The following is a 21,558-nucleotide window of genomic DNA, read 5'->3' as shown; positions in this document are numbered from 1 at the left end:
AGCTGCTTCCATGGCCTACCCAGGGTCAGTTTCTTTATGGCTGCATCAAAACCCTCTCCACTCCCACAGATTAGACCAGGATGTGCAGAGAAGAAGCCATAAAAGTTGTGGGAGGTAAGAACGAGTTTGTCTCTTTAATGGAGACTGGGGAGGGAGTAACGATTAACGCGGGTCAAACTAGGCCCTCTGAATTTAGCAGCATGAGTGGTTATTAAATCATTCCTGAACCTGACCAGACTTCTGTAAATGTATGTAATTCATCAGAGAGCCAAGGTGGGGGAGGTAATATCCTTTACTGGACAACTTCTGTTGGTGAGAGAGACCAGAGACAGAAATTGGTCGAATAAAATATATTACCTCCCCGGCTTGTCTCTCTAATATCCTGGGAGCAACACGGATACAGCTAAATTGTAATTCGATAGATAGATCATCATCATACTAGGTGATGATATAAATAGATTTCCCAAATAATTTTCAAGCTATGAGGTGTTGGCAAAGTGTTTGTTTCAACTTTACGCTCCTTGCGGTTTGTGGTGTGTGACTGGTATAGTGTGTAAGGACATAAACACAAATTGCCCTGCATTAAGCAGCAACTAGAGAACTCCTGAAGTTCCTACATTTATTAAGCTCCCCACTGCAAAAATCTTTTCTTGGATTGTTTCTGCTACTCTGGGTGACCCATTTTACGGCATCTCCTGCATTCTGGCTCTTTAGCACGGTTGCTAGCTGTGGCTTGGTGTCTTGCCACAATTGGTCCCTGGAGTTACATCACATTGCTTCTGCTCCATGACACTTCTAAAAGTGATACATTTCATGATACATTTTCAGATAAAGTATCATCAATGCAAAAACTCATAGAGCTTCCAGGATATGCTTGTGAGCATCCAGCAGTTGTCCAGATAACTCGTCCCAGCAAACAGAACTCGGCACTTCCCTTTAAAAGGATCATCACAACTCGTATTTCACCCCACCACCTGACTGACTCTGCTAGCTGTGTTGCACACAGGCAACTCTTCATTGCAGCAGGAGTTCAATAAATCCCAGTGAGAAAAATATTCTCCCTGCAGAAAACACATTTCTTACCCCCGCCCCCCTTTTTTTTTTTTTTTGCACAATTAAATGTTAGATGTAAAAAATAACGGCGGTCAAATAAATTGCTCTGCTTGTCTATACATTTGTATTGGGGTTGGCCTTTGGGGCTGCTCCAGAAATGTCTTTATTCCCCAGAGTGCTGAACCTCGCGGCTGTGGTGATGCCGTGCGCGTATAACCTGGAGCACCGCACAGTTTTTAAAGTGATATCACATTTTAAGACTTTCATTTTTATTAGCACTGGGCAAAAATTTCCCATCTCGTTATTTTTATTATTATTATTGACAAAAAATGGCCTTTTTTCTAAATGATTTTTTTTCATTAAAGTTTCTGGGTTTTTATACAAAAAATGGGCAATAAAAAATTTTCACTTTGGAAAAATGAAATTTGCTACCAACCCCCCAAAAATTTTAGGACGAGGGGCCTGTCCTTTAGACCCAATAGCCCCATGGTTAGGGCACTCCCCTAAAAGGTATGAAACCTGGGTTCAAATCCCGACCCAGGATCTTTTGGGCAAAACATTTTGCCCAGCTCTACTTATTGGACAGCTGTGATCAATGGAGTTAGTGGACCCCCACCTTCTGACCCATATAACCCTAAACTAGATCAGGTGACTGGGGATGGAGAATAAAATTTATACGCTTTCCAGCACTCTTCTGTGTCACACCCTTATTAGATGGTGCCAACCGTGGGATTCAAGGCTGAACCTCTCTCCAGGGACCACATATTGAAATGATCCCGAGGTGTCTGAATGATGGTTGATAAATCCCAAGAGTTTCACTAATTTTAGCAGGAACATTTTATCATCTGAATGTTCACCCTAGAGAGTGCGTTAGCCACACTTCATTAATCTCTGGTCTTAAAGTTTTCTGTCAACCAATAATAGGGAGGAAAATATACCATGTGACTTAGATGGCCAATCACCATGAATAGGAGACGGCGAATAGCCGCATTGAATAGACATTTAAAGCCGCTCCCCCACGAGGCTGAAAATGATTTGTTCAAACTAGTCTGCAACTGCTCAGAAAGAAGAAAGGCTTTAGAAGAAAATTGTGTGGAGCAGCTGCTGTTGTTACCTAAGGGTGGCGAGCTCATGACTCACCGTCCATACTGCCACGCTCAGTGGCTGTTCTGCTGAGCAAGCATGGGCAGCAGCTGTTCCAGTACGTACCCAGGGTCCTGGGTGGGCAAGGTTAACCCCTACCACTGCCCGCGGTGCAATGGGTTTACTGGTGTTGTTACTTCAGCTACCTTTGCTCTAGCTCGATCAAAGCGAGCTTGGCCTGCAGCTCTGGGAGCGGGGGACATGGACAGGGGTAAGGGGGCTGGAGCCACAGCCGGGGCACCGGGCACGGAGCCCTGGGTGCAGTCTCAGATGATGACCCAGCACATGTGCGTTTTAAGAACACTTTCACAGCAGATTTGACAAAACGCAAAGAAGGTACCAATGAGAGATTTCTAAGGATAGATACAGCACTCGACCCAAGGTTTAAGAATCTGAAGCGCCTTCCAAAATCTGAGAGGGACGAGGTGTGGCGAATGCTTTCAGATGTCTGAAAAGAGCAACACGCCAATGCGGAAACTACAGAACCCGAACCATCAAAAAAGAAAACCAACCTTCTGCTGATGGCGTCTGACTCAGATGATGAAAATGAACATGCGTTGATCCGCTCTGCTTTGGATCGTTATCGAGCAGAACCCGTCATCAGCATGAACACATGCCCCCTGGAATAGTGGTTGAAGCATGAAGGGACACATGAATCTTTAGCACATCTGGCACATAAATATCTTGCAGTGTCGGCTACAACAGTGCCATGCGAATGCCTGGTTCTCACTTTCAGGTGACATTGTAAACAAGACGTGGGCAGCATTATCTCTTGCAAATTGTAACCAGACTTGTTTGTCTGAGCGATTGGCTGAAGTAGGACTGAGTGGACTTGTAGGTTCTAAAGTTTTACGCTGTTTTTTTTTTGCATGCAGTTATTTTTGGACCAGCCACAAAGAAGCACAAACTCAGACATACACAAACACACAAACCCTCCTCCCTACACACAATCGCACTAAGACACACACACACACCTGTCTATATTTAAAGTAGAATTGATGCTTTTAATAGGAGGTACGTCTAAGAACTATTTCTCATCCCTGAATCAGTAGCAGAAGATCTTTATAAGTTTGAGAATCGCCAATAGGGGCTAAGTTGTAGAACTGGCTTGAGTGGGAGCTGCGGGAGGTTCAGGGCTTTTGAAAGTCAGGTTTCTTATTGAAGAGTCTTTTGGGCTCAAGATTTTCAGACTGATTTTGGGTGCCCAACTCACGACATCTGAGGCCCCTTTAAAGTGTCTCAAGATTGGCACCCAAAATCGCTCGTCACTTTTGAAACTCTTGGGCTTGGAGTCAAACTTTTTATATTTAGATTGGAAGTTCCTTGGGGCAAGGACTCATAAATGTTAAGGTCAGAAGGGACCATTATGATCATCTAGTCTGACCTCCTGCACAACGCAGGCCACAGAATCTCCCCCACCCACTCCTGTGACAAACCCCTAGCCTATGTCTGAGTTACTGAAGTTCTCAAGCTGCAGAGAATCCTCCAGCAAGTGACCCATGCCCCATGCTGCAGAGGAAGGTGAAAAACCTCCAGGGCCTCTGCCAATCTGACCTGGAGGCAAATTCCTTCCTGACCCCAAATCTGGCGATCAGCTAAACCCTGAGCATGTGGGCAAGACTCACCTGCCAACACCCAGGAAAGAATTCTCTGTAGTAACTCAGATCCCACCCCAGCTAACATCCCGTCCCAGACCACTGGGCATATTTACCTGCTGATAATCAAAGATTAATTAATTGTCAAAATTAGGCTATTTCGTCTTTCTCTTCTGGGTTTGTGCAGCACCTAGAATTATGGGGTCCCTTGTCCAGAACTGGGGCACCTAGGCACTACCATAATATACCTAATAGATAGTGGACAGCATCTAGCACCATGGAGTCCTGGTCCAGGACTGGGGCACCTAGGCACTACCATAATATACCTAATAGATAGTGGACAGCATCTAGCACCATGGAGTCCTGGTCCAGGACTGGGGCACCTAGGCACTACCATAATATACCTAATAGATAGTGGACAGCATCTAGCACCATGGAGTCCTGGTCCAGGACTGGGGCACCTAGGTGCTAACACACTAATTAATACCAATACCCTTAGGCACCCACCTTTGAAAACCTTGGCCCTGGAACATGGACAGAAGAAAAGCGTTGCAGCTAATTCAGGGGGAGTTCTGGTTGGCAGGAGGCTGCCTTAGGGTTTGGGAGAATTATTTCCGGGAAGAGGAGGATAAAAAGCCACTTACCGCAAGGGTGGCCCCGGTCACTTGGATGGGGAGCAGCAGGAGAGCGAGTTGTTTCATTGTTGACTTTGCAGCAGAGAAAACAGTAGATCAGCTGGTTAATAACCAGGCTCGGACGTGGGAGGCTCCTCCCCAAATCTTCCTGCTCCCAGGGCAGCGCTGACTCTCTGCAAAACCTGCCCATGGCACTGACATTCCAGAGGAAAGTTCAAGACCCTGCAGCCCTTGAGTTCAGCGGGGGTTTGCCAGAGTGGGGATGGCCTTGCAGTGACATCCTTAGAGCAGTTTTCATCTTCAGAGCCCACTGAGGGCTCAGTGATGGGCTTGTGTGGCAGGAAGCTCAAGGGAACCAGGCTGGGAGGGGAGCGCTGGGGACCATGGTGCCTGCAGCAGGTGCGAGGAGGTAAACAAGTAGCATCATGTGCCCAAAGCAAGCCTTCCCCCTGCCCTCCCTCTGCTAACTGAGCCTCACATTACCCCTGTAGGGTGGCCAGGTCTCATTATACCCATTTTGCAGGTGGGGAAACTGAGGCAGATAGTGCCTGACCTGAAGCCCATTGAAGTCAGTGGAATGCCTCACACTGGCTCCAGTCAGCGCTGGGATCAGGTCCAGAAAAGGGAAGCGAGGGGATCGGTACCCAAATCCCATCTCAGACCTTTTTCTAGGAGTCTCTCTCTTTGCTTTGCAGCAGAACTGATGCCAGCACATTTCACTCATGCCGTGGAACCTGCCTGCACATGGCACAGCCACAGCTTCACGAGCCCAGCCAAAGGGCCCTGCAGCACAGCTACCAGGGCTAGCGGCAGGCAGAGGGGGCTTGTTAAGGCTCAGATTCAGGAGAGGTGGGTTCAATTCTCCCCCTCTGTCACTCACTTCTCAGGCAGGTGATGGGCTCTCTCTGGGCTCAGCTCCCCAGCTGTAAAACAGGGGTGAGAACTGTCCCTACTTCACCGGTGCTCTGAGGATAAGTGCATTGAGGCTTGTGTGTGCTGGGCAGCCAGATGGACCCATGCTGATGCTGTGTAATAATAATGCCTAGTGCTGTTCAAGAGCAGATCTCAAAGCACTTTCCAGAGCAGCACAGTAGCATTATCCTCATTTTACAGATGTAGAGAAACCAACAATATGTTGGGCTTTTTAAAGCTATTATTTGCCAAGTTAACAAATTACAACTTCCACGTTAAGTCACAATGTAACACACCAAAGAGAGGGTGAGGACTCACCTGGTCTGTGGTTCCAATGTCTGAGGCTTTCAGCTGCAGATTTCAGTATCAGAAACTTCTTCACGTAGAGAGACAGAGCAATTCCTCTGATGCACCAACCCCTCTGCCTTAAATAAGGCACCAATAGCGAAAGTGACTTTTTAAACGCAAACACAACTAACAAACACCAGCATTATACACATTGGGGCTGGGGAGAAGGTGTCAAATGAACAACTAGACCAGGTCAAATCTAGTTCATCTTTCATCTTCATGCCCCAGTGCTATGTCTGCCAGTCCAGCCAGGGAACTCCATATTTACACACGAGCACATGGCAGGCCTGGCCTGGCCTTATCAGCTTATCACTGATCACTTGCATGCTTCCGCTCAATGTTGGTTCAGGCAGTGGAGATGAATTGTCCCAATGAAGCCACAAAGGACGTCGGAGCTCTGTAGATCTTTCACTGCTATAATAAAGAAGTAGATTAAAGCAGGAACTTTGTTATTTAGGTTTCAGTGAAACAGCACCTCTGCCCTTGGAATTCAGAAGTGACTCCGACCACTAAAAACAATCAAGGGATCAGAACAATTCCTTAAATTGTTTTTCTGTCTCTCAAGTATGGTTCACGCTTGCACAGCATTTATCATCCACAGATCTCCTTGCGCTTTCCAAAAGGGATCACCATCATCATCCCAATTTACAGAGAAAAACTGACGCACTAAGAAGGGAAGAATCTTTCCTGTGGTCTCCAGCAGAGCTGGGAATAACCCAGCTCTCCTGGTTCCTACTCCCCATTGGATCACACAGCCTCCCTCTTTGCAGCACAAACCTTTTCTGCTCTAGTCCTCCAGCTACTCACCAACATCCCTTAGTCCAGCGTTTCTCAATGTGTGGGGTGCGTCAGTGCCCCACTGTGACAGAATATACCCTTGTGATCACACCCTACACGCTATTGTAACCATTTTGTACATGGCATGTCTTGAACAATTTGAAAACTCATCATTTGCTAATCAGCATTGTCCTGGTAAAATACGTGTGGATTCCCCTGTTGTGACGCTCTGTACCTCGGGGAAACACCCAGCATCCCCATGTTCATCCTTGTAAAATGTGTGTGTGGCATCCAATGCAAAGTTTGTCATGGCGGGTGTCTTCAGAAGGCTCATGATGCACTGAGCATGGTTGTTACTGTAATGTTATAGGTTATAATTTCATATATGTAGTTATAAGGCTGAAAATGTATCCTTGTGGCTTAAAATAAGCCCAGGCAAAAACTCTCCAAGAGCAGAAGGGCAGTTCACACCTCATCAGGGCATGTCTGGGACAAAGGACACCGGCTTAGGCAGCAAAAAATAATCTGTTAGACTCTCAAGGGAGTCACCCTGTTCCTTTGATCAGTTTGGGACTGCGATGAGGCAATGCTCACCTGACTCTGAAGGGGCGGTAGGGAAAGCCAAGAAGGAAGAACGAACATGATAAAAGGGAGAGACGTCTGCCATGCTCTCTCTCTCTTCCACCTCCATCTACAGACATCACCCCCAAGCAACTGAAGCGCTGATCAAAAGGGGAGAGCCTGGCTGAAGAGCAACCAGCCAACTTGTGGTGAGAAGCATCTAAGTTTGTAAGGGCACTGAAAGTGTTAAGATCAGTTTAGAATGCGTTTTGCTTTTATTTCATTTGACCAAATCTGGCTTCTTGTGCTTTGACTTATAATCACTTAAAATCTGTCTTTATAGTTAATAAATCTGTTTGTTTATTCTACCTAAAGCAGTGCATTTGGTTTGAAGCATGTCAGAGACTCCCCTTGGGATAAGAAGCCTGATATATATCAATTTCTTTGTTAAATTGGCAAACTCATATAAGCTTGCAGCATCCAGCAGGTATAACTGGACACTGCAAGACGGAGGCTCCTAGGGTTGTGTCTGGGACTGGAGATATTGGCTAGTGTCATTCGGTTGCACAATTCAAAGAGCAGAGGCTGTGCATGAACAGCCCAGGAGCAGAGCAGGGTAAGGCTGGCTCCCAGAGTCAAGGATTGGAGTGACCTAGCAGATCACCGGTCCAGATAACACCAGAGGGGAACGTCACACCTGTATGATATTAATTAATCCGTTTTCAAAACCCCACAGCCCTGCTCACGCAGAAGTTGGGGGGAAAAAAAAAAGGACTGCGTGTTCTACTTAATTTGCATTTAAGCAGTAATCAAAGTCATCAAACAGGAAAGGAAAACCAAGGAAGATCAAACAAGTGAAGAAGGCAGCCAGGAACATCCTTCCGCTTAGACTCGGTCTCCTAGTGCTCAGCTGGGAAGGTTTTTCAAGAGGGTGACTGAAACTATAGCAAGGATGCACAAACACCCGCAAGAGAAACCCAACCCCACCCCAGCTAAAGAGAAAAAGGAAGCAAATGTTGAACTCTGGGGGAGGATTCCTGACCTGAGAGTTTGGTCAGTAACACTGCTGAAAGCATGTGGTGAGACACTTTGCTCAAATCTGAAATAGTTTGTTAAGTTAGGCATTAGTCAGCCATTCATCTTTATTTTTTGTGTAACCATTTCTGACTTTTATGCCTCATTACTAGTCACCTCACCTTTGTCACCTTTGTCCGGCTCGTCCTCGTCCGTCCCTCCACGAACGCAAGTCGATGCCTCACCATTCCGTTTCGTTGCCAGCACATTCTTCTCATTTCTGGCCAACGAGTTTTGTCATGGGATCGGCCCCGGGTGCTTTCAGTCTTCCCAGCAGTCACATGTGGTCTCCGGGGATCCAGTCACTGATGCGGGTTGTCCACCTATTGTCTTGCCTGCAGAATACATGACCCACCCATCTCCACTTTGCGTCGTACGTCGCCTGCACTACATCGGTCACCTCCGTACACCTTCTGAGCTCCTCATGCGGTACGTGATCTCGGAGCGATAACTTACACATTCGCTGTGACGGGTTTGGGCCCTTTGGGGTGTCACCTGATGTGCTGGGATGCCACTGAGGCAGCCTATTCTGCCAGCCTGGGTCCCCTTTGTCTGGCCTTGTCGGGTTTGCTCACAAGCCTCTTCCAGCCAAGCACAGAGGCAGGGCCACACCCCGCCGCCCAGAGGGGCAGAGATCCGCTCTGGAAAGATTCAGCCTCAGGGGCTCGCCCCAGCACCCTGCTGCCCGCTCCCTTTCAGGGGCACAAACCCAAAGGTTTTATGAAAAAGGGGTGTACACAGAACAGCTGACACATGCATATAGGAACTAGTGCTGGTTTGATGTCTCTCTGTAATGCTTTCACCTTACCAATAAATGTACTTGCTTATAAAGAGCTATCTGGTAACGTGTGACTGCTGACACTTACAGCTGTTCATAGCCCTTGGAGAGAAAACAAAGCACAGACGCTGGCCTGGTTAGACAGTCTAGTGCGCTGGGGATATCACAGTATAGGCAGGACACAGAGCAGCTTGGAAATACCTCGGTCAGGAGGGAGAGAGATGTGGGTCTCTGCCCAAGAGAGGTGGTGGCTGAGGAGCTGGGAGGTAGAGCAGGTGCCCTCGAGGGACCATGGAAGGGGAATCCAGGTGCAGTTGCCCTGACGTGTGACAATAACCTTCTCTGTAATTGTTGAGAAAGCAAATGAAGGGGAGTTGGCAAACTGAGTCTGCAAAGAGTTTTCACAGGAGGAAATTCATGGCTAACAGTTTTGCTGAGTATATGCTTTGGGAATGTGTGTAGACAGGACAATCCTGATTGGCCTGGCCCAGCCTCTGGTAGGCTTACAGTGTAAGACGGTCACACTGCCTCCCATCGCCATCACCATTATTAATAGTTTGTATTATGCTAGCGCCTAGGAGCTTCAGTCATGGAGCAGGATCCCACTGTGCAAGGGGCTGTACAAACAGAACAAAAACCAGCCCCTGCCCTGTAGCACCTTCCATGGCAAACAGATGACTTATGAGGGAAGACTGAAAAAATTGGTTTGTTTAGTCTGGAGAAGAGAAGACTGAGGGGGGACATGATCACAGTTTTCAAGTACATAAAAGGTTGTTACAAGGAGTGTGTGTGCGCGGGGGGGGGGGGGGATTGTTTTTCTTAACCTCTGAGGCTAGGACAAGAAGCAATGGGCTTAAAATGCAGCAAGGAAGGTTTAGGTTGGACATTAGGACAAACTTCCTAACTGTCAGGATGGTTAAACACTGGAACAAATTGCCGAGGGAGGTTGTGGAATCTCCAACATTGGAGATTTTTAAGAGCAGGTTAGACAAACATCTGTGAGGAACAGTCTAGATAATACTTAGTCCTGCCATGAGTGCAGGGGACTGGACTAGATGACCTCTCGAGGTCCCTGCCAGTCCTATGATTCTAGGAGCCATAGTGAAGGCTGTTTTTGGAGAAAATACTGATTTGACAAAATCAAAACGTTTCACAGGGCCATAGCAATTTCATCCCCATTTTCTACAGGAAGTTATTGAAATGCTTCATTGTGATCAGGGCCAAATGTTTCATTTTTAATTTTGTTAGACTATACTATAGCTTCTAACTTAGTAATAAAAAGTTGACTTTTATAGTCATTATTATAGTCAGTGTGCCCTTGTTGCCAAGAAGGCCAACGGCATATTGGGCTGTATTAGTGGGAGCGTTGCCAGCAGATCAGGGAAGTGATTATTCCCCTCTGTTCGGCACTGGTGAGGCCACACCTGCAGTATTGCATCCAGTTTTGGTTCCCCCACTACAAAAGGGATGTGGACAAAGTGGAGAGAGTCCAGCAGAGAGCAACAAAAATGATTAGGGGGCTGGGGCATAGGACTTACGGGGACAGCTGAGGGAACTGGGCTTATTTAGTCTGCAGAAGAGAAGAGTGAGGAGGAAATTTGATAGCAGCCATCAACTACCTGAAGGGGGGTTCCAGAGAGGATGGAGCTCGGCTGTTCTCAGTGGTGGCAGATGACAGAACAAGGAGTAATGGTCTCAAGTTGTAGTGGGGGAGGTCTAGGTTGGATATTAGGAAACACTATTTCACTAGGAGGGTGGTGAAGCACTGGAATGGGTTACCTAGGGAGGTGGTGGAATCTCCTTCCTTAGAGGTTATGACAGGCTTGACAAAGCCCTGGCTGGGATGATTTAGTTGGGGATTGGTCCTGCTTTGAGCAGGGGGTTGGACTAGATACCTCCTGAGGTCCCTTCCAACCCTAATATCCTATGATTCTAACTTCTAACAAAAGTTTACATGACAATAAAATTTGTCAAACAAAACGTTTGACAAACAAACATACAAACAAAACGTTTCTGCAAGGCTGAAACAAAATATTTTGGAATGTTTCTGTTCAAGAAAAAAATCCAAGATTTTGGCTTTTTGTTCTGCTTCAAGTTTCAAAATCTCAGAATTTCCAACAGGAGGGAAAGTCTATTTCTTGACCAACTCTGATCCCGAGTGAATGTCTGGGGTTAAACTCGTACAGATCCTCCGAGGATGGCTGGCCCGAAGCCCTAGTCAGGAACTAACCAAGAGGACTTTCATCGCATGCTACATATTAACAAGACTGAAGGTCATTCCTCCGATGATCTTAAAACACACTAGAGAGCTTGGTAAATATGAAAAATATCCCCATTTCTCCTAAAGGGTTAGACAGGGCACAAAGAGTTGGAGTGACTCTCCTATGTGAGGAAGTGATAGAGTGGGGAAGGAAGCGAACCCAGGAGTCTTGAATCCCACTTTCCTGCACTAACCACTAACCCCCACTGCCCCCTAGGGCTGAGATTAGCACCCAAGAGTCCTGATTATCAGTCTACCTACCCTAATCTCAGACCACACTCCTGTCTCTACACTGTAGACTGGACTCGGCTTCCATACTGTTCATTACAGCAATATGAAAGCTAAGGACATATTTAAGTTTTGCTAAATTAATTGTGGGGTCACAGAACTTTACTTCATTTTCACCCCCCACCCACCCCCAACTAGAAATGACTGGCTTGATTCTGACATTACTGCCATTTCAGAGAGGTTACTCCTGGTTTACAATGCCTGGCCAGATCCTCACTTTGTATTTTCTACCCTAGTCATCACTAGCTCTTACATCAATAGATCTCAAAGTTCTTTACAAAGGAGGTCAGCGTCATTATTCCCATTCTACAGGTGGGGAAACTGAGGTACGTGGAGGGGAAGTGACTTGTCCATGGTCATGGAACAGCAGAGCTGGGAATAAAACTCTGGTCTTCAGTCCACTAGGCCACACAGCCCAGTGACTTAAGTGGAGCTTTATCCCAATTTGCCCCAGCTGAGGTTCTGGCCTAGAATATTTACAGCTTCTGGTTTACAACAGAGTTACACCCCATTTACAATGGAGTATTTACAGTAAAATCACATCCCGTTTTCAATAAACCATTTAGTTATAATGGGGTAACCCCAGGTTATAACAATATATGTACAAGAGTTACTCCTGGTTCACACCAGCATTATTCCTGGTATCAAGCAGATTTACCCTTGGTTTACAACAGAGTATTGACGTCTGTGTTACTCCTGGTTTACAGTGGTGTATTTACAACAGAGTTATGACCAGTTTACAATGGAGTATCTATTTATAATGGAATTACCCACAGTTTATGACGACCTATTTAAGATGGACTTACTATTGGTTTACAGTGAGGTATTTACAACAGAGTTACTCCTGGTATACAACACACTCACCCTTGATTTGCACCAGTGTCAGTGACAACAGAACCAGCTCAGATATTTGACATTTAAATAGCAAAGTAACAAATGCAGCAGAAACTTTAGAAATTCAATCATGGATTTTATATCCAGCTCTGGAATGAAATTCTGACATCAGGTAGGAAGCTTGAGGAATTTCCACGGGATGCTGGAATCCTGTCTGCACCTGGCACTGGATTTTGGTCCTTTGCCTCACAGAAGGTGTTTCAATCTTTCTCTCTCTCCTCCTTTCTGGCTCATTTCTTAGCATCCAAGTTGAAGGCTTTAATAAGCACCTTCTGGGCATCAGCAGCCACCGCATTCACAAAGCTCCTCAGCATCTTGTACGTGGTGGCAAAAGACAGTGCTCCGGATGCAAGTGAGCCCAGGAGCGGGACAGAGCTCAGCACCTCATTGGCTAGCTTAGGTGCCTCGCTGCCTGCCTGTATCAACAGCTGTACCACCAGGATGTTGGAGATCTCCTTGGCCAACGGTGACTTGATCACGGCCTTCATCTGCTCCACTGGCTGCCCCATTTGTGCCGCCAGCTTCTCCAGAGAGTCGTCATCCAGGCCAAAGCCCTTGCAGTAACCTTGCAGGGTCCTGGCCAGGACGTCCACATCGCAGGAGATCAGGAGCCCTGGGATGGGCGCAGCGTGGATACCGCAGGCCACGGTGGAAACCAGCCACATGTGCTCCAACATTGCTGCCTTCTTCTTCTCCAGGATGTGCAGGGAGATGTTGGGCAGGGCCATCAGGAAGGCGTGCCGCTTGTGGTGGCTCAGCTCCCTCTCCAGCGTCTCCCCCAGGAGGTGGAAGTCGTACTTGCTGAGATCAAAGGCCGAGAGGAGGAAGACCTGGGGCGAGTGGATGCCTTGGGCCCGCAGACCCTCCAGGCAATTCTGCCGGATCTCCTGCAGCACCCCCACCTCGCTGTAGCTGGATGGCCGGCGCCTGAGGGAGCAATCCAGGTCTACATCCACCTTGGAGCGGACGAAGTAGAAACTCTTGTCCATGGCCTGGATGTGGCGGGCCAGAGCGGCGTGGTTGGCGGTGAAGCGCTGCGAGGCGATGATGAAGAAAATGTCATAGCGTGAGAAGCTGACCTGCTCCAGGTAGGTGTCGGGGTGGAAATCGGGTGTGCCGATCCCCGGTAGGTCCCAGATGGTCACGTTGGGGTACCGGGGATGCTGATATGGAGTCGGCTCCCTGGTGGTCTCCACCACACCGGTGCGGGCGGCACCTGCATCTTCATCGCCCAGGCCCCGGAGGGCATTGACGAAGGACGACTTCCCAGAGCCGGTCTCGCCCGTGATGCCCACGTCCAGCTGGACGGTCTCCAGCGACTCCAGCATCTCCTGCAGCCTGGAGGCCACTCCAGCGAGGTTCCCCTCCTCAAAGGCAGCTTTCAGGGCCTCCAGCTCCTCCCTCGACAGCTTGATGATGCCCTCACTGCTCTGTGAGGCCATGTCGGCTCCAGCAAGCTGCAGCAGCCCCTGCCTTACAGAGGGAAAGGCCAGTTCTTGTGTGAGTTCCTGGGAACGCTGAACCGCTGAAACCCTCCTCTAGGTGTTTCTCTCAGGGCAGCTCCTCCCAGAGACACAGCCCCATCCCAGCGTCCATCTTCTCTGGCCTGGCCTGTGGCAGCTCCCACCCCTCTGACCTCCCAGAAATCCAGTTCCCCCTCAGCTGAGATTCCCACCCTGGCCTCCATCTCCTCCGGCCTGGGCTATCACAGCTCCTACCGCTGCCTCGCTTCCAGACCTCCCCTCGGCTGGGATTCCCCACCCCCCCAGCCTGCATCTTCCCTGGCCTGGCCTATGGCAGCTCCCTCCCCTCTGACCTCCCAGAGCATCAGACACCAGTGTGGGCTGGCTGGGAGGGAGAACATGGGCTTGAAGCAAGAGCAGAAGTGGAGCTGAAGGGTGGGAGATAGTAGGAGTAGGGCCCTATCAAATTCATGGCCATGAAAAATGTGTCATTGACCATGACACCTGCTCTCCCTCCTTCTGAAATCTGGTCTTAAAAAAAAAAAAAAAAAAAAGGTAATAGGTAATAATTGGAGATATACCAATCTCCTAGAACTGGAAGGGACCTTGAAAGGTCATTGAGTCCAGCCCCCTGCCTTCACTAGCAGGACCAAGTACTGATTTTGCCCCAGATCCCTAGGTGGCCCCCTCAAGGATTGAACTCACAACCCTGGGTTTAGCAGGCCAATGCTCAAACCACTGAGCTATCCCTCCCCCCTTTTGTGTCCTTGTACCCTACACTATTCAGATTTCACAGGGGAGACCAGTGTTTCTCATACTGGAGGTTCCGACCCAAAAGGGCATTGTGGGGAGGGGGGTTGCAAGGCTATCGCAGAGGGGTCGCAGTACTGCCACCTTTACATCTACACTGCCGCCAGAGCTGGGTGGCTGGAGAGCAGCGGCTGCTGACAAGGCGCCCAGCTCTGAAGACATTGCCCCACCAGCAGCAGCACAGACGTAAGGGGGCAATACTGTGCCAAGCCACCCTGCTGCGCCGCTGCTGGCACCAGCGCTGCCTTCAGAGATGGGTGCCCGGCCAGCAGCCACGGCTCTCCGGCTGCCCAGCTCTGAAGGCAGCGCTGCCGTCAGCAGCAGAAGGGTGGCAACACCATGACCCCACTCCTACAATAGCCTTGCAACCCCCCCCCCAACCTCCTTTTGGGGTCAGCACCCCCATGGTTACACTACCATGAAATTTCAGGCGTAAATATCTGAAACTGAATTTATGATTTTTAAAATCCTATGACCGTGAATTTGGCAGGGCCTCCTACGTGTGAGGTAACGAGCAACTAGGAATCTTTCACCAAGACCAGCTCCACAGAACTGGGCAGGGTCATCAAGGAAAAAGTTGGTGACTCCCAGTGGTGCTGAAAGATGAAAGCCGAGGGTCGGACTGACTTACTCTGACAGTTACAGTGCTGAAGGCAAGAGTCCAGCCACTCTAACCACTAGACCCCACTCCCCTACCTGAGCTCGGTATAGACCCAGGAGTCCAGCATCCCAGAGCCCTGTGCTCTAACCACTAGACGCCCAGTCCCCTCCTAGAGCTGTATATAGAACCCAGGTGTCCTCACTCCCAGCCCCTCAGTTCCCTCACCCACCTGCCCTCCCGAGGAAGCTCTGGGTGCAGAGATGGTTCTGGCTAGGGTTATTCAATACACCGGGGAACCAGCTTCTGCCCGCACCTCAGAGCGGGTTACTCCCATTCACACCAGGCTGGCCTCCGCCCCAGGGTCTCCCAGCATCTTTTCCCCAGGTGTGTCTGCAGCACCATCCATGACTGCCATGGAAACGTGATCACATCTTGTAGCCACATGCCGATTGGCTGGCTGAGCATTATGTGATGTCAGCAGCCATGTGGTGATCCACTGCGTTCATTGTTCATTTGCATCCAGGGGCTCGGTGACAGCTGTGGAGAAATGTCCCAGGCAGGACGGGGCTAAGCAGTTGCTCTGGGCTGGGCCCGTCCCCACTGGCTCTGTATGGCTGGGACTGTTCCACAGAGCGGACCAGGGATGAGGCACTTTATTAGAGACTTTCCAAAGGGAAAATAAGAGTCCACGAGATCCTGACTGCAATCCCCTCTAGGGGCCTGATGCTCTCCCCCAGTCTGATCCTTGGGGCCCACTGGCAAAGGGCCCACGCTCCAGTAATTCACCCTAGGCCTGACGGTCACTGTCCCCAATACACTGTTGTCATGGAAAGTATCATCCATAAACACGTGACAGGCTGGTCCTGAAAATCATCGTGTGTGGATATAGAGAACGACGTAGGAGTGCTGGCAATATGCTCTTACACCTGTGTTTGGGAGGCAGTGCCTATAGCAAGGCTGCCCCAGACCAAGGAATGGGGGTTCCCCTCTCTGAGCGGCTTGATGACAGGCAGAGCCCCATGAAAGGACATTTACATATAAGATAAACAAAGCCATCGAGCAGCAGAGAAAACGACTTAGCGGGCTCTCTACACGTCCGAGTTTGCGCCCCCTCCCCCAAAGGCTTCCTGGCTCTTGAGACAAAGACAAGAGACTGGAAAAGCGATAGGAGGCAGAAAGCCAGCTTGGTTCTCCCTCACTCAGAGGACATAGGGATGGCACCTGAAAGCCTGCGAAGGGCAGATCCTTTTCCTCTTAGCCTGAAAGGCAGGAGCTAAGTGAGAAAACTGCTTAGGCAAAGATTAAAACCTGCTAAAATTAAGTTTTAGGCAGTAGACAGCGAGCTTTGTTTGTAACCAGCTGTCTCTGTTCCTCAAATCTCCGCTCTTTGTTAAACTTCTGAGTTTTCCTATCAGCCATCTCTGAGCTGCTCTATTGAAGTATAAAGTGAGCCCTCAGCTGGCCTGACAGGCTCGTGCCCCATCTCTTTGGAGGCAGTGAACTTAGTTTCTGAGTGTCCCAGGAGAGGGACTGGATGCAGAGTCGTCTCTGGGGAACTGCAGGTCAGGGAATGTGACCTGCAAGGCAAGGAAAAGGCTGGCAGAGTCTCAAGGCATTTGCTGGTGAGCCGGGCGGAGCAGGGAGCTGACACACAGTCTAATCCCCAGCAAAGCTCACTCTTGCTAAGGCAGAAGGGTAACACCAAGGCTTGTGGTTCTGGGTGTCCTGACCAAACGGCACAACAGGGACATGGGCCTTACCCGCTCAGCTCCTGCCCAGGGATCCCCCAGCTTCACTGCGGCCTCGTTTGGATCGACGTGGAGCCGACTTGCTCTGATTCAAGCGCCTACGGCAGTGGGAAAGGCAACACGCAGCCCCAGGTCGAGCCATGGTCTCCAGCACAGAGCTGTGTGTGACGGTAGTGCCTGAGGGTAGTGCCTAAGGGCCAGCAGAGAACAGGGCCCCATTGTGCACCCCAAACCCCTCATCCCCCCACACCCCAACCCTCTGCTCTAGCCCTGAGCCTCCTCCAACACCCCTCATCCCCCCACAACCCTCTGCTCTAGCCGAGCCTGCTCCCACACCCCAATCCTCTGCTCTAGCCGAGCCTGCTCCCACACCCCAATCCTCTGCTCTAGCCGAGCCTCCTCCCACACCCCAAACTCCTCATCCCCAGCCCTCCCCCAGAGCCCTCATCCCCCCACACCCCAACCCTCTCCTCTAGCCCTGAGCCTCCTCCCACATCCCTCATCCCCGGCCGCACCCAGAGCCCTCATCCCAACCCTCTGCTCTAGCCGAGACTCCTCCCACACCCCAAACTCCTCACACCTGGCCCCACCCCAAAGCCCTCACCCCCAGCTGGAGACTGCATCCCCTCCCACGCTCCGAAGCCCACATCTCTGCCCCCCAAGCCCTTACCCCCCCCTTTAACCCTCTGCCCTAGCCCTGAGCCCCCTCCCACACGCCAAACCCCTCACCCCCCACCACACATCACCTCCATATGGGTGCACATACATTCATTCCATACATGGATGTAAAAAATTTGAGGGAACATGCTGGAGCTCACCAGCTACTAAGGCCACGTCTACACTTACGAGCTCACCGTGGCACCAATACAGCTGTGCTTCTGTAAGATCGCTCGTGTAGCCCGTTATGCCGACTGGAGAGCTCTCCCGAACTGTTGTCCGAGTGAAAAATTCTTGCTCTGGATTAACAAACATTTTGGTTGGCTCAAGTGAAATTTTGAGTTTTCCTTTTCAACTCAGCCATGTTCTGGTGTTTTTTACATTGGCTGAATTAGAAAACAAAACACACTTTCTAAATAAAAAACTGAAACATTGACTTAAAAAAATACACCTTTTTTTCAGCCCAAACTATTTGCTGAATTCAGCCTGAATCCGTCAAGAGTAACGGTCTCCTCCCACCCACCCCCAATTTGCTCCCAGTTCGGATGCCAACCCAGCTGTTAGATCAGTGACACTCAGACTGAGGTTCACGAGTGGCTCTTTCTTGAATGTGTCTCCTGCAGCTCTTTGCGGCACATGAAATTAAACCGCCGTGTGATGAATTAACAACCAGTCGGGATGCTTTTACTACGTTAACCACCATTTGTAGTTGATATAAATAATAATATTTGGTCAGTCATTTTGCTGTGAGAACATATGAAAACTAAATATTCCCCCGTCATACTGTTTAAATATGAAGAGTAATATTGTTGATTGCTAATCTGGCTCCTGAACTACTGAGGTCTGAGTATCACCACTGTGTTAGATGCATAGAACTACTGTGCAGTCCCTCCAGTTCCACCACTGACCAGCAGGGGGCAGGAAAGCTGCAGTCCACTCCACGTCCTAGTAAGCCAGCCCCACCTTCCTCCTTCCAAATGTTCGGGGAGACTGAACTCAAATCAAAGGGTTTATTTCCAGTTACAAATAGATAAAATTACACAAGTATTTTAAAGCGATTTAAAATGTGACTATTACAGTGTCTCAGGCTTTGGAGTTAAGGTCTGGTAAGGTTTCTCTTGCTGAACTGTAATAAAAAGCAGCCAACAGTTACATCTGTCCAGCTGTTGGGAGAGGAGTCTGGCCTCCTGGAGAGCTCTTGCCATGGTAGTTACGCACTGTGACCCAACAAAGTGAAGGATTTGATTCCAGCCGCCATTATTCCTGGTAACCAATCCAGTCTGCTTTGGAGCCCCGCGAGAGAACAATACAGATTCCACGGACGAGGCACCATCTACCGCAGCCTGGAAGCAGCCCCTTTCCTGCTCCCTCCAGACGGCAGCTCTGTCACTGCAACAGCCTCGTTCTCTACACGTATTTCTCAATGGATCCAGATGTGTGGCGGTTCGAAACTCCTGCCATTCATACTGAGGTTGGGGTGACCAGATACTGGAAAAATTGGGACACTTTTTTCCCCCGAGGAGGAGGAATGGATGGACAGCAGAGGATGTCGTTGCGTATATAAGACAAAGCCCCTAATACCGGGCCAATCCCAATATCGTCAGGACGTCTGTTACCCTGATGTAAACTCTGTAGGTGTGTCTGCCTAGCTCAGTGCTCAGGAGGCACCTACAACAGGCATTTAAAGGCTGAGTGCTCAGGGATCTAGCCACTCACCTTCTTCCCATTCAGCCCTACAGGTCTGAGTCTCATTTGCACTAAGGCCCCTTCCCACCACAGGGTCTTAATGTAAGTGGTTATAACAAGGCACCTACACACCTTTAGCCGTCTCACCCAGTCACCAGCCGAACAGCTGTTTGCCCCGCAGAGCATCTTCCATGCAAAGCGTGACCCAAGAACTAACAATGTGAAAGCTGATTGCATCTTCCTTCCCAAGCAGGAGCAGCCGCTTGGCCACACCAGCCAGGGTTGGGTGCACCGGCGTCGCACTGGGGAGTGCAGGGTGAAGCAGCACAAGGCGACTCAATAGCAAGCCTCTACAAGCACCTGCCTTGAGGAAGGGCCCAGAACTTCTCCCTCGAGAAAGCCAAATCCACCCCACAACTCTGAACAGCAAGAGCCTGCAGAGCATTGCTAGGTCTCACCGCGGCCCCCTGCACCTTTCGGATATGGCCCACGGCAGGGTGTGAACTCCGTCTCCATGCTGTGCCAGCCAATCTGGTTTCAATCAAGGTTTGGCCCAAAAATGCCAGACAGAACCAAGCTGTTCTGGAAGGCTCTCCTGGCCCTGCCAAACTGGGCTGAAACAGAGCTCAAGCAGGGCCGTAAATCAGTGGGAAGAAATTCTCAATTTCTTCTGGACTGGATTTTCTCTCTGCTGCCTCACACCCAAAACAAAGGCCAAGGGAGAGGTGGTCAAGCCCCCTTAGATCTCGTTGCTATGCCCCAATCCCTTCTCACCAATCACCTCCTGCTCCAGGGAGATGTAGCATTCAACCTGTTCAGACACCACAAAGCTGACATCCTGACACACTAGTACAGCAGTGACGGTGGGGGCAGGGATGGGGACACCACGCAACAATCTTCTACAGTCACAAAAAACATACTTGCGTTCCCTACATTCAGTGCTTTAGCATAACCAGGGCTCCCCAGCCTGCCACTTCTGGCAGCATAAAACCCTCCGACAGGCTTAAGTGGCACTACGGTGCTGCAAAGGCCTCACGCTGGCCTGCCGCACCGGCTGAATTTCACCCTCCTTGGGGAAGCCCGGTGCTAGCGGATATCCCCAAAGCAGGGTGAGCAATCTGCAACGCCAGCAAGTGGCAGGGGAGCCCCTCGGCTGGGTCTGTCGCTCTTAGGAAAATAAGATTGGCTTATGCGAAGTCACCCGTAGCGCAGCGGGCAAGACTCCAGCCCCACGACTCGATGGGACAAGGAGAGTCTAGAACATGACTAAAAAGGCACTAGGTGAAACTTTTAAAAAAAATAGTTAAAATCGCAGTGAGTTACAGTAATTCACACAGAACATTTACAGCAGTTCATAGGGCCAGGGGCAGGACGTCGGCAGGAGAGGGGGAGCCGATCCGGAGCCAATGTCACACCAGGAAGGACGAGGTCTGTTTGAATTCTCCCTGGGGGAGTGAAAGAAAGACACAGTGAATTCCCATGTACACGAATTACAGCGAGTCCTTCAAAACAAACCTGCTCCCTCTGCCCCCATCCCCGAGCCCCTCGGAGAGAAAAGCTCATGGTGCTGCGTGGCCAAGGAGAAACAGCGAGTTCCAGCAACGAGGACACTGGGCTGGGGATCAGGAGACCCGGGTCCCAGTCCCCGCTCTGCCTCCCACCTTGAGCAAGTCACCTCTGCTTTCAGTGCCCGTTTCCCCTCCCACCCTGTTTGTCTCGCCTGTCTACCTAGACTGAGCTCTTGGGGGCAGGTCTAGCGCCGCAGCCACCACCAAGCGGCTGAGCAGGAGAGCACTGGGTTTTCTGGGGAGAAGCACAGACTAGGTTGCAGGCGAAGTTATGTTTATGGGCTCAACCTCTCTCATCGCAAAGCCGCCATGTGTCAGGGAAGAGCTGGCTGTTCACTTAGGAGAAACTTGGCCTGGCAACACCCTCTGTTATTCCAGCCCTGTGTGAGAATCCACTTCGCAACTCCTCCGCCAGCCCATCTCCAGCATCAATCCGTGTGCCTAGCACGCAGCGTTTGGGTCTTGTCAAGTACACGTCCCTCTGTGCCTTGTGTGGAGCCCATGGGAGATCTACCTGTGTTCTGGGGAAGCGGCCCGAGTGGCTGCACCACTTGACAGAGCAGAACACACCAGCGGCGTGTATGTAATACCTGAGCCAAGGAGCCCAAGCTGTTAAACAACTGAATCACCACGACGACGTATTACACCCATTTCACAAATGCGTAAGTGGAGGCACAGTAGGTGTAAGGGACCAAGTTGGGAACAGA

At 49.9% G+C, this 21,558-nt stretch overlaps 2 protein-coding genes across 5 annotated transcripts in view; both read right to left on the bottom strand.

Annotated features, from left to right (window-relative positions):
* Positions 1 to 12,381: 12,381 nt before the first annotated feature.
* Positions 12,382 to 15,640, bottom strand: LOC120390335 (interferon-inducible GTPase 5-like). 4 transcript variants are annotated; one of them, XM_039512923.1, is made up of 2 exons: positions 15,506 to 15,640; positions 12,382 to 13,791 (listed from the first exon to the last, which is right to left on the bottom strand). In XM_039512923.1, exon 2 carries the CDS (start codon positions 13,758 to 13,760, stop codon positions 12,549 to 12,551), a length of 1,212 nt encoding a protein of 403 aa, XP_039368857.1. In that variant the 5' UTR covers positions 13,761 to 13,791; positions 15,506 to 15,640; the 3' UTR covers positions 12,382 to 12,548. The 4 variants fall into 4 exon arrangements, with proteins under 4 accessions (XP_039368857.1, XP_039368855.1, XP_039368858.1 ...); XM_039512921.1 differs by having other exon boundaries at positions 12,382 to 13,787; positions 15,506 to 15,627; XM_039512924.1 differs by having other exon boundaries at positions 12,382 to 13,787; positions 15,422 to 15,620.
* Positions 15,641 to 20,550: 4,910 nt separating this feature from the next.
* The window catches only part of F11R (F11 receptor), a 48,259-nt gene continuing 47,251 nt past the window's right edge, over positions 20,551 to 21,558 (bottom strand). Inside the window, exon 10 of the mRNA XM_039512401.1 lies at positions 20,551 to 20,728. Coding sequence (XP_039368335.1) covers positions 20,693 to 20,728 — 36 coding nt within the window. The 3' untranslated portion in view covers positions 20,551 to 20,692. The remainder of the gene's footprint in view (positions 20,729 to 21,558) is intronic.

This window comes from Mauremys reevesii, linkage group 24, assembly GCF_016161935.1.
Source record: "Mauremys reevesii isolate NIE-2019 linkage group 24, ASM1616193v1, whole genome shotgun sequence".
NCBI classification, from domain to species: Eukaryota; Metazoa; Chordata; order Testudines; family Geoemydidae; genus Mauremys; species Mauremys reevesii.
This window is presented reverse-complemented; position numbering and strand designations above follow the sequence as displayed.

Excerpts from the sequence above, each read along its gene's own strand:
- LOC120390335 (XM_039512921.1), bottom strand. The coding sequence starts at position 15,526 with ATGGGAGTAACCCGCTCTGAG. Across the intron at positions 13,788-15,505 it reads TGGGAGTAACCCGCTCTGAG|GGGCTGCTGCAGCTTGCTGG; the intron begins GTGCGGGCAGAA and ends TCTGTAAGGCAG.